General features: G+C 45.5%; 1 protein-coding gene across 1 annotated transcript in view; it reads left to right on the top strand.

Moving 5' to 3' along the window:
• Positions 1–12,643, top strand: part of LOC311099906 (protocadherin Fat 3-like) — a gene marked incomplete at both ends in the record, with an annotated part of 292,315 nt that overhangs the window by 138,042 nt on the left and 141,630 nt on the right. Inside the window, 2 exons of the mRNA XM_084140624.1 lie at positions 5,271–5,410; positions 9,203–9,478. Coding sequence (XP_083996750.1) covers positions 5,271–5,410; positions 9,203–9,478 — 416 coding nt within the window. The remainder of the gene's footprint in view (positions 1–5,270; positions 5,411–9,202; positions 9,479–12,643) is intronic.

Here is a 12,643-nt window from a genome sequence, read left to right as displayed (position 1 = left end):
GTATTCAGATGGTCACCAGACAGCCAATAGACTCTCAGTATTCAGATGGTCACCAGACAGCCAATAGACTCTCAGTATCTCAGTATTCAGATGGTCACCAGACAGCCAATAGACTCTCAGTATCTCAGTATTCAGATGGCCACCAGACAGCCAATAGACTCTCAGTATTCAGATGGCCACCAGACAGCCAATAGACTCTCATTATCTCAGTATTCAGATGGTCACCAGACAGCCAATAGACTCTCAGTATTCAGATGGTCACCAGACAGCCAATAGACTCTCAGTATTCAGATGGTCACCAGACAGCCAATAGACTCTCAGTATTCAGATGGTCACCAGACAGCCAATAGACTCTCAGTATTCAGATGGTCACCAGACAGCCAATAGACTCTCAGTATCTCAGATGGTCACCAGACAGCCAATAGACTCTCAGTATCTCAGTATTCAGATGGCCACCAGACAGCCAATAGACTCTCAGTATTCAGATGGTCACCAGACAGCCAATAGACTCTCATTATCTCAGTATTCAGATGGTCACCAGACAGCCAATAGACTCTCAGTATCTCAGTATTCAGATGGTCACCAGACAGCCAATAGACTCTCATTATCTCAGTATTCAGATGGTCACCAGACAGCCAATAGACTCTCATTATCTCAGTATTCAGATGGTCACCAGACAGCCAATAGACTCTCAGTATTCAGATAGTCACCAGACAGCCAATAGACTCTCAGTATTCAGATGGTCACCAGACAGCCAATAGACTCTCAGTATTCAGATGGTCACCAGACAGCCAATAGACTCTCAGTATTCAGATGGTCACCAGACAGCCAATAGACTCTCAGTATTCAGATGGTCACCAGACAGCCAATAGACTCTCATTATCTCAGTATTCAGATGGTCACCAGACAGCCAATAGACTCTCACTATCTCAGTATTCAGATGGCCACCAGACAGCCAATAGACTCTCACTATCTCAGTATTCAAATGGCCACCAGACAGCCAATAGACTCTCAGTATCTCAGTATTCAGATGGTCACCAGACAGCCAATAGACTCTCAGTATCTCAGTATTCAGATGGTCACCAGACAGCCAATAGACTCTCAGTATTCAGATGATCACCAGACAGCCAATAGACTCTCAGTATTCAGATGGTCACCAGACAGCCAATACACTCTCAGTATCTCAGTATTCAGATGGTCACCAGACAGCCAATAGACTCTCAGTATTTCAGATGGTCACCAGACAGCCAATAGACTCTCAGTATCCCAGTATTCAGATGGCCACCAGACAGCCAATAGACTCTCAGTATTCAGATGGCCACCAGACAGCCAATAGACTCTCATTATCTCAGTATTCAGATGGTCACCAGACAGCCAATAGACTCTCAGTATTCAGATAGTCACCAGACAGCCAATAGACTCTCAGTATTCAGATGGTCACCAGACAGCCAATAGACTCTCAGTATTCAGATGGTCACCAGACAGCCAATAGACTCTCAGTATTCAGATGGTCACCAGACAGCCAATAGACTCTCAGTATCTCAGTATTCAGATGGTCACCAGACAGCCAATAGACTCTCAGTATCTCAGTATTCAGATGGTCACCAGACAGCCAATAGACTCTCACTATCTCAGTATTCAGATGGCCACCAGACAGCCAATAGACTCTCACTATCTCAGTATTCAAATGGCCACCAGACAGCCAATAGACTCTCAGTATCTCAGTATTCAGATGGTCACCAGACAGCCAATAGACTCTCAGACATCCAATTTGCTGAGTAGAGTGTTGGAGGCTATTTTGTAAATGACATCGCCAAAGTCAAGGATCGGTAGGATAGTCAGTTTTACGAGGGCATGTTTGGCAGCATGAGTGAAGGAGGCTTTGTTGCGAAATAGGAAGCCGATTCTAGATTTAACTTTGGATTGGAGATTCTTTATGTGAGTCTGGAAGTTGAGTTTACAGTCTAACCAGACACCTAGGTATTTGTAGTTGTCCACATACTCTAGGTCAGACCCGTCGAGAGTGGTGATTCTAGTCGGGTGGGCGGGTGCCAGCAGCGTTCGATTGAAAAGCATGCATTTAGTTTTACTAGTGTTTAAGAGCAGTTGGAGGCTACTGAAGGATTGTTGTATGGCATTGAAGCTCGTTTGGAGGTTTGTTAACACAGTGTCCAATGAAGGGCCAGATGTATACAAAATGGTGTCATCTGCGTAGAGGTGGATCTGAGAGTCACCAGCAGCAAGAGCGACATCATTGATATACACGGAGAAAAGTGTCGGCCCAAGAATTGAACCCTGTGGCACCCCCATAGAGACTGCCATAGGTCCAGACAACAGGCCCTCCGATTTGACACACTGAACTCTATCTGAGAAGTAGTTGGTGAACCAGGCGAGGCAGTCATTTGAGAAACCAAGGCTATTTAGTCTGCCAATAAGAATGCGGTGGTTGACAGAGTCGAAAGCCTTGGCCAGGTCGATGAAGACGGCTGCACAGTACTGTCTATTATCAATCGCGGTTATAATATCGTTTATGACCTTGAGCGTGGCTGAAGTGCACCCGTGACCAGCTCGGAAACCGGATTGCATAGCGGAGAAGGTACGGTGGTATTCGAAATGGTCGGTGATCTGTTTGTTAACTTGGCTTTCAAATACTTTCGAAAGGCAGGGCAGGATGGATATAGGTCTGTAACAGTTTGGATCTAGAGTGTCACCCCCTTTGAAGAGGGGGATGACCGCGGCAGCTTTCCAATCTCTGGGGATCTCAGACGTTATGAAAGAGAGGTTGAACAGACTAGTAATAGGGGTTGCGACAATTTCGGCGGCTAGTTTTAGAAAGAAAGGGTCCAGATTGTCTAGCCCAGCTGATTTGTAGGGGTCCAGATTTTGCAGCGCTTTCAAAACATCAGCTGTCTGAATTTGTGTGAAGGAGAAGCGGGGTGGGCATGGGCAAGTTGCAGCAGAGGGTGCAGAGTTGGTGGCCGGGTTAGTGGTAGCCAGATGGAAAGCATGGCCAGCTGTAGCAAAATGCTTGTTGAAATTCTCGATTATTGTAGATTTATCGGTGGTGATAGTGTTTCCTAGCCTCAGTGCAGTGGGCAGCTGGGAGGAAGTGCTCTTATTCTCCATGGACTTTACAGTGTCCCAAAACTTTTTGGAGTTAGTGCTACAGGATGCAAATTTCTGTTTGAAAAAGTTAGCCTTTGCTTTCCTGACTGCTTGTGTATATTGGTTCCTAACTTCCCTGAAAAGTTGCATATCGCGGGGGCTATTTGATGCTAATGCTGTACGCCACAGGATGTTTTTGTGCTGGTCAAGGGCAGTCAAGTCTGAGGAGAACCAGGGCCTTGATTCCTCGACTCCTTGATTCCTTGATTACGAATGGATCTTCTCCTCCAATGTGTTTTAACAAAGAGGCGAGGAACCAATGAAAGAGAGTTGAACCAGAGCCTGTGATTCCCTAACCACACCTGGACAGACACAGGGCTGTTTCCATTTCTGGTTCTGATGCTTAAAGGGATAGTGCAAGATTCTGGCAGTTAAGCTGCTAGTTAACATTGGCTCCAGAAACTACCGTCCGACTTCCTTCAAACTGCACACAGAGACATAGAAATGGTATGCACAAATTGATCTGACTCTGGGTAAGTCCCAATCCCAATCCCAAAACAGATTAAATGCAGAATCGGGCAAAATTCCTTTTAGAATGTTTAGGAGTGATAGAATGAATGAGTACAGCTCTGGAGGTAAAACTGACACAGTCATGGATTCATATCCTCTCTCTCTAATGGAGGTAAAACTGACACAGTCAGGGATTCATATCCTCTCTCTCTAATGGAGGTAAAACTAACACAGTCAGGGATTCATATCCTCTCTCTCTAATGGAGGTAAAACTGACACAGTCAGGGATTCATATCCTCTCTCTCTAATGGAGGTAAAACTGACACAGTCAGGGATTCATATCCTCTCTCTCTAATGGAGGTAAAACTGACACAGTCAGGGATTCATATCCTCTCTCTCTAATGGAGGTCAAACTGACACAGTCAGGGATTCATATCCTCTGTCTCTGGAGGTAAAACTGACACAGTCAGGGATTCATATCCTCTCTCTCTGGAGGTAAAACTGACCCAGTCAGGGATTCATATCCTCTGTCTCTGGAGGTAAAACTGACACAGTCAGGGATTCATATCCTCTCTCTCTGGAGGTAAAACTGACACAGTCAGGGATTCATATCCTCTCTCTCTCTAATGGAGGTAAAACTGACACAGTCAGGGATTCATATCCTCTCTCTCTAATGGAGGTAAAACGGACACAGTCAGGGATTCATATCCTCTCTCTCTAATGGAGGTAAAACTGACACAGTCAGGGATTCATATCCTCTCTCTCTAATGGAGGTAAAACTGACACAGTCAGGGATTCATATCCTCTCTCTCTAATGGAGGTAAAACTGACACAGTCATGGATTCATATCCTCTCTCTCTAATGGAGGTAAAACTGACACAGTCATGGATTCATATACTCTCTCTCTAATGGAGGTAAAACTGACACAGTCAGGGATTCATATCCTCTCTCTCTAATGGAGGTAAAACTGACACAGTCAGGGATTCATATCCTCTCTCTCTAATGGAGGTAAAACTGACACAGTCATGGATTCATATCCTCTCTCTCTAATGGAGGTAAAACTGACACAGTCAGGGATTCATATCCTCTCTCTCTAATGGAGGTAAAACTGACACAGTCATGGATTCATATCCTCTCTCTCTAATGGAGGTAAAACTGACAAAGTCATGGATTCATATCCTCTCTCTGTGATTAAGAGAAGTGGTGTAGTTGCTGCGTTGATTTCTAATTTAGATTTTAGACTCCATTCCTCTGCCATCCACGCTTGGTCTCAGCTACCTGTCCAAAACAATCACACTGTAATACGTTACAGCACCTGCCTGTATGTTTGAAACTCTACAGCCTGTATGTGTTTGTGTGTTGAGTAGAATTGTTGTTGACTTTGAGAGAAACAGAAGACCAAGACCCACGAGGCAAAACTGACAAAACTCATTTATTATAGAAATACCTCTAACTAACTGAAGCCTGAATTTCTATGTGTTATTGTCTTTGTGCCTTGTGTCTGTGTGTGTGTATGTGTGTCTGTGTGCCTTGCATATGTGTGTGTGTGTGTGTGTGTGTGTGTGTGTGTGTGTGTGTGTGTGTGTGTGTGTCTGTGTGTGTGTGTGTGTGTGTGTGTGTCTGTGTGTGTGCGTGTGTGTGTGTGTGTGTTTCAGAGTGGAGCTACAACAGTGGCGTTGACCTCCAGCAGGGCATGGGTACGGTGGTGATAGCCAGGCCCCTGGACGCTGAGGGTCAGTCTCTCTACAACTTCACGGTCATGGTCACTGACGGTACCAACACAGCTAACACACAGGTACAGACACACACAGACACACACACCTCAGTCCAGATGACTTATGGAAAGAAAGGTGTCTCCTCTGAATCTCTTTCTATCTCCTCCCCTCTTCTCCCCCCCCCCTCCCCTCCTCTTCTCCTCCAGGTCTTCATCTGTTTTCTAGACAGTAATGACCCTTCAGTCTTCTCTCAGCCCTGTCTAACCTTTCTCTCTCTCTCTCTCTCTCTCTCTCTCTCTCTCTCTCTCTCTCTCTCTCTCTCTCTCTCTCTCTCTCTCTCTCTCTCTCTCTCTCTCTCTCTCTCTCTCTCTCTCTCTCTCTCTCTCTCTCTCTCTCTCTCTCTTCTCTCTCTCTCTCTCTCTCTCTCTCTCTCTCTCTCTCTCTCTCTCTCTCTCTCTCTCTCTCTCTCTCTCTCAATCTCAATTCAATCAATTTAAGGGCTTTATTGGCATGGGAAACATACAGTTGACGTCGGAAGTTTACATACACCTTAGCCAAATACATTTAAACTCAGTTTTTCACAATTCCTGACATTTAATCCTATTGAAACTTCCCTGTCAGTTAGGATCACCACTTTATTTTAAGAATGTGAAATGTCAGAATAATAGTAGAGAGAATGATTTATTTCAGCTTTTATTTATTTCATCACATTCCCAGTGGGTCAGAAGTTTACATACACTCAATTAGTATTTGGTAGCATTGCCTTTAAATTGTTTAACTTGGGTCAAATGTTTCGGGTAGCCTTCCACAAGCTTCCCACAAGAAGTTGGGTGAATTTTGGCCCATTCCTCCTGACAGAGCTGGTGTAACTGAGTCAGGTTTGTAGGCCTCCTTGCTCGCACACACTTTTTTCAGTTCTGCCCACACATTTTCTACAGGATTGAGGTCAGGGCATTGTGATGGCCTGTGTGCCTTGACTTTGTTGTCCTTAAGCCATTTTGCCACACCTTTGGAAGTATGCTTGGGGTCATTGTCCATTTGGAAGTCCCATTTGCGACCAAGCTTTAACTTCCTGACTGATGTCTTGAGATGTTGCTTCAATATATACAGTGGGGAAAAAAGTATTTAGTCAGCCACCAATTGTGCAAGTTCTCCCACTTAAAAAGATGAGAGAGGCCTGTAATTTTCATCATAGGTACACGTCAACTATGACAGACAAATTGAGAAAAGAAAATCCAGAAAATCACATTGTAGGATTTTTTATGAATTTATTTGCAAATTATGGTGGAAAATAAGTATTTGGTCACCTACAAACAAGCAAGATTTCTGGCTCTCACAGACCTGTAACTTCTTCTTTAAGAGGCTCCTCTGTCCTCCACTCGTTACCTGTATTAATGGCACCTGTTTGAACTTGTTATCAGTATAAAAGACACCTGTCCACAACCTCAAACAGTCACATTCCAAACTCCACTATGGCCAAGACCTAAGAGCTGTCAAAGGACACCAGAAACACAATTGTAGACCTGCACCAGGCTGGGAAGACTGAATCTGCAATAGGTAAGCAGCTTGGTTTGAAGAAATCAACTGTGGGAGCAATTATTAGGAAATGGAAGACATACAAGACCACTGATAATCTCCCTCGATCTGGGGCTCCACGCAAGATCTCACCCCGTGGGGTCAAAATGATCACAAGAACGGTGAGCAAAAATCCCAGAACCACACGGGGGGACCTAGTGAATGACCTGCAGAGAGCTGGGACCAAAGTAACAAAGCCTACCATCAGTAACACACTATGCCGCCAGGGACTCAAATCCTGCAGTGCCAGACGTGTCCCCCTGCTTAAGCCAGTACATGTCCAGGCCCGTCTGAAGTTTGCTAGAGTGCATTTGGATGATCCAGAAGAGGATTGGGAGAATGTCATATGGTCAGATGAAACCAAAATAGAACTTTTTGGTAAAAACTCAACTCGTCGTGTTTGGAGGACAAAGAATGCTGAGTTGCATCCAAAGAACACCATACCTACTGTGAAGCATGGGGGTGGAAACATCATGCTTTGGGGCTGTTTTTCTGCAAAGGGACCAGGACGACTGATCCGTGTAAAGGAAAGAATGAATGGGGCCATGTATCGTGAGATTTTGAGTGAAAACCTCCTTCCATCAGCAAGGGCATTGAAGATGAAATGTGGCTGGGTCTTTCAGCATGACAATGATCCCAAACACACCGCCCGGGCAACGAAGGAGTGGCTTCGTAAGAAGCATTTCAAGGTCCTGGAGTGGCCTAGCCAGTCTCCAGATCTCAACCCCATAGAAAATCTTTGGAGGGAGTTGAAAGTCCGTGTTGCCCAGCGACAGCCCCAAAACATCACTGCTCTAGAGGAGATCTGCATGGAGGAATGGGCCAGAATACCAGCAACAGTGTGTGAAAACCTTGTGAAGACTTACAGAAAACGTTTGACCTGTGTCATTGCCAACAAAGGGTATATAACAAAGTATTGAGAAACTTTTGTTATTGACCAAATACTTATTTTCCACCATAATTTGCAAATAAATTCATAAAAAATCCTACAATGTGATTTTCTGGAGAAAAAAATTCTCATTTTGTCTGTCATAGTTGACGTGTACCTATGATGAAAATTACAGGCCTCTCTCATCTTTTTAAGTGGGAGAACTTGCACAATTGGTGGCTGACTAAATACTTTTTTTCCCCACTGTATCCACATAATTTTCCTTCCTCATGATGCCATCTATTTTGTGAAGTTCACCAGTCCCTCCTGCAGCAAAGCACCCCCACAGCATGATGCTGCCACCCCCGTGCTTCACGGTTGGGATGGTGTTCTTCGGCTTGCAAGCGTTCCCCTTTTTCCTCCAAACATAACGATGGTCATTATGGCCAAACAGTTCTATTTTTGTTTCATCAGACCAGAGGACATTTCTCCAAAAAGTACGATCTTTGTCCCCATGTGCAGTTGCAAACCATAGTCTGGCTTTTTTATGGCGGCTTTGGAGCAGTGGCTTCTTCCTTGCTGAGCGACCTTTAAGGTTATGTCGATATAGGACTAGTTTTACTGTGGATATAGATACTTTTGTACCTGTTTCCTCCAGCATCTTCACAAGGTCCTTTGCTGTTGTTCTGGGATTGATTTGCACTTTTCGCACCAAAGTACGTTCATCTCTAGGAGACAGAACGCGTCTCTTTCCTAAGCGGTATGACGGCTGCGTGGTCCCATGGTGTTTATACTTGCGTACTATTGTTTGTACAGATGAACGTGGTACCTTCAGGCGTTTGAAATTGCTCCCAAGGATGAACCAGACTTGTGGAGGTCTACAATTTGTTTTCTGAGGTCTTGGCTGATTTCTTTTGATTCTCCCATGATGTCAAGCAAAGAGGCACTGAGTTTGAAGGTAGGCCTTGAAATACATCCACATTTACACCTCCAATTGACTCAAATGATGTCAATTAGCCTATCAGAAGCTTCTAAAGCCATGACATCATTTTCTGGAATTTTCCAAGCTGTTTAAAGGCGCAGTCAACTTGGTGTATGTAAACTTCTGACCCACTGGAATTGTGATACAGTGAATTATAAGTGAAATAATCTGTCTGTAAACAATTGTTGGAAGAATTAGATGTCCTAACCGACTTGCCAAAACTATAGTTTGTTAACAAGAAATTTGTGGAGTGGTTGAAAAACGAGTTTTAATGACTCCAACCTAAGTGTATGTAAACTTCCGATTTCAACTGTATGTCCTTGCAGAAAAATCTAAGTTTATCTAACTCTAAATCTATCTTTTTGTAAAAACATGCTGAAAAGTGTGGGAGCTCATCTCTCTCTCTCTCCCTCTCTCTCTCTTTCTTTCTTTCCTCTTCTCCTCCAGGTCTTCATCCGTGTTCTTGACAGTAATGACAACCCTCCAGTCTTCTCTCAGCCCACATATGACATTAGCGTGTCAGAGGACATGCCGGCTGACACAGAGCTGCTACGTGTGCGAGCGTCGGACGCTGACGAGCGTGCACGTCTCAGCTACTCCATCCACGGTAGTGTGGACCCAGCCAGTATGAGACTGTTCAGGATTAACCCAGGGACTGGAGTGGTCTACACTGCTGACCGACTGGACTATGAGGCTAGGACACAACACATACTGACCATCATGGTATGATGCGTGTCCGTGTCCTGTTCTCTCCATCTCTCCATCTCTCCATCTCTCTGTTCTCTTTGTTCTCTCCATCTCTCTGTTCTCCCTGTTCTCTCCATCTCTCTGTTCTCCCTGTTCTCTCCATCTCTCTGTTCTCCCTGTTCTCTCCATCTCTCTGTTCTCCCTGTTCTCTCCATCTCTCTGTTCTCTCCATCTCTCTGTTCTCTCCATCTCTCCATCTCTCTGTTCTCTCTGTTCTCTCCATCTCTCTGTTCTCTCCATCTCTCTGTTCTCTCCATCTCTCCATCTCTCTGTTCTCTCCATCTCTCTGTTCTCTCCATCTCTCCATCTCTCTGTTCTCTCCATCTCTCTGTTCTCTCCATCTCTCTGTTCTCTCCATCTCTCTGTTCTCTCCATCTCTCCATCTCTCTGTTCTCTCTGTTCTCTCCATCTCTCCATCTCCCTGTTCTCTCCATCTCTCCATCTCTCTGTTCTCTCCATCTCTCTGTTCTCTCCATCTCTCTGTTCTCTCCGTCTCTCTGTTCTCTCTGTTCTCTCCATCTCTCTGTTCTCCCTGTTCTCTCAATCTCTCCATCTCTCTGTTCTCTCTTCTCTCCATCTCTCTGTTCTCTCCATCTCTCTGTTCTCTCCATCTCTCTGTTCTCTCCATCTCTCTGTTCTCCCTGTTCTCTCCATCTCTCCATCTCTCTGTTCTCTCCATCTCTCCATCTCTCTGTTCTCTCCATCTCCCTGTTCTCTCCATCTCTCCATCTCTCTGTTCTCTCCATCTCTCTGTTCTCTGTTCTCTCCATCTCGCTGTTCTCCCTGTTCTTTCCATCTCTCTGTTCTCTCCATCTCTCTGTTCTCCCTGTTCTCTCCATCTCTCTGTTCTCCCTGTTCTCTCCATCTCTCTGTTCTCTCCATCTCTCCATCTCTCTGTTCTCTCCGTCTCTCTGTTCTCTCTGTTCTCTCCATCTCTCTGTTCTCCCTGTTCTCTCCATCTCTTTGTTCTCTCCATCTCTCCATCTCTCTGTTCTCTCCATCTCTCTGTTCTTCCTGTTCTCTCCATCTCTCCATCTCTCTGTTCTCTCCATCTCCCTGTTCTCTCCATCTCTCCATCTCTCTGTTCTCTCTGTTCTCTCCATCTCTCTGTTCTCTCCATCTCTCTGTTCTCTCCATCTCTCTGTTCTCTCCATCTCTCTGTTCTCTCCATCTCTCTGTTCTCCCTGTTCTCTCCATCTCTCCATCTCCCTGTTCTCTCCATCTCCCTGTTCTCTCCATCTCCCTGTTCTCTCCATCTCTCCATCTCTCTGTTCTCTCCATCTCTCTGTTCTCTCCATCTCTCTGTTCTTTCCATCTCTCTGTTCTCTCCATCTCTCTGTTCTCTCCATCTCTCCATCTCTCTGTTCTCTCTGTTCTCTCCATCTCTCCATCTCTCTGTTCTCTCTGTTCTCTCCATCTCTCTGTTCTCCCTGTTCTCTCAATCTCTCCATCTCTCTGTTCTCTCTTCTCTCCATCTCTCTGTTCTCTCCATCTCTCTGTTCTCTCCATCTCTCTTATCTCTCCATCTCTCTGTTCTCCCTGTTCTCTCCATCTCTCCATCTCTCTGTTCTCTCCATCTCTCCATCTCTCTGTTCTCTCCATCTCCCTGTTCTCTCCATCTCTCCATCTCTCTGTTCTCTCCATCTCTCTGTTCTCTGTTCTCTCCATCTCGCTGTTCTCCCTGTTCTTTCCATCTCTCTGTTCTCTCCATCTCTCTGTTCTCCCTGTTCTCTCCATCTCTCTGTTCTCCCTGTTCTCTCCATCTCTCTGTTCTCTCCATCTCTCCATCTCTCTGTTCTCTCCGTCTCTCTGTTCTCTCTGTTCTCTCCATCTCTCTGTTCTCCCTGTTCTCTCCATCTCTTTGTTCTCTCCATCTCTCCATCTCTCTGTTCTCTCCATCTCTCTGTTCTCCCTGTTCTCTCCATCTCTCCATCTCTCTGTTCTCTCCATCTCCCTGTTCTCTCCATCTCTCCATCTCTCTGTTCTCTCTGTTCTCTCCATCTCTCTGTTCTCTCCATCTCTCTGTTCTCTCCATCTCTCTGTTCTCTCCATCTCTCTGTTCTCTCCATCTCTCTGTTCTCCCTGTTCTCTCCATCTCTCCATCTCCCTGTTCTCTCCATCTCCCTGTTCTCTCCATCTCCCTGTTCTCTCCATCTCTCCATCTCTCTGTTCTCTCCATCTCTCTGTTCTCTCCATCTCTCTGTTCTTTCCATCTCTCTGTTCTCTCCATCTCTCTGTTCTCTCCATCTCTCCATCTCTCTGTTCTCTCTGTTCTCTCCATCTCTCCATCTCTCTGTTCTCCCTGTTCTCTCCATCTCTCCATCTCTCCATTCTCTCCATCTCTCTGTTCTCTCCATCTCTCTGTTCTCTCCATCTCTCCATCTCTCTGTTCTCTCCATCTCTCTGTTCTCTCCATCTCTCTGTTCTCTCCATCTCTCTGTTCTCTCCATCTCTCTGTTCTCTCCATCTCTCCGTTCTCTCTGTTCTCCCCGTCTCTCTGTTCTCCCTGTTCTCTCCATTTCTCTGTTCTCTCCATCTCTCTGTTCTCTCCATCTCTCTGTTCTCTCCATCTCTCCGTTCTATCTGTTCTCCCCGTCTCTCTGTTCTCCCTGTTCTCTCCATCTCCCTGTTCTCTCCATCTCTCCATCTCTCCATCTCTCTGTTCTCTCCATCTCTCCATCTCTCTGTTCTCTCCATCTCTCTGTTCTCCCTGTTCTCTCCATCTCTCTATCTCTCTGTTCTCTCCATCTCCCTGTTCTCTCCATCTCTCCATCTCTCTGTTCTCTCCATCTCTCTGTTCTCTCCATCTCTCCATCTCTCTGTTCTCTGTTCTCTCCATCTCGCTGTTCTCTCCATCTCTCTGTTCTCTCCATCTCTCTGTTATCCCTGTTCTCTCCATCTCTCTGTTCTCTCCATCTCTCCATCTCTCTGTTCTCTCCGTCTCTCTGTTCTCTCTGTTCTCTCCATCTCTCTGTTCTCCCTGTTCTCTCCATCTCTCTGTTCTCTCCATCTCTCCATCTCTCTGTTCTCCCTGTTCTCTCCATCTCCCTGTTCTCTCTGTTCTCTCCATCTCTCTGTTCTCTCTGTTCTCCCTGTTCTCTCCATCTCTCCATCTCTCTGTTCTCTCCATCTCCCTGTTCT

This window comes from Coregonus lavaretus, assembly GCF_964263955.1.
Source record: "Coregonus lavaretus genome assembly, chromosome: 24".
Lineage (NCBI taxonomy): Eukaryota > Metazoa > Chordata > Actinopteri > Salmoniformes > Salmonidae > Coregonus > Coregonus lavaretus.
Note: the sequence above shows the minus strand (reverse complement) of the source record. Positions and strands in the feature narration are given on the sequence as shown.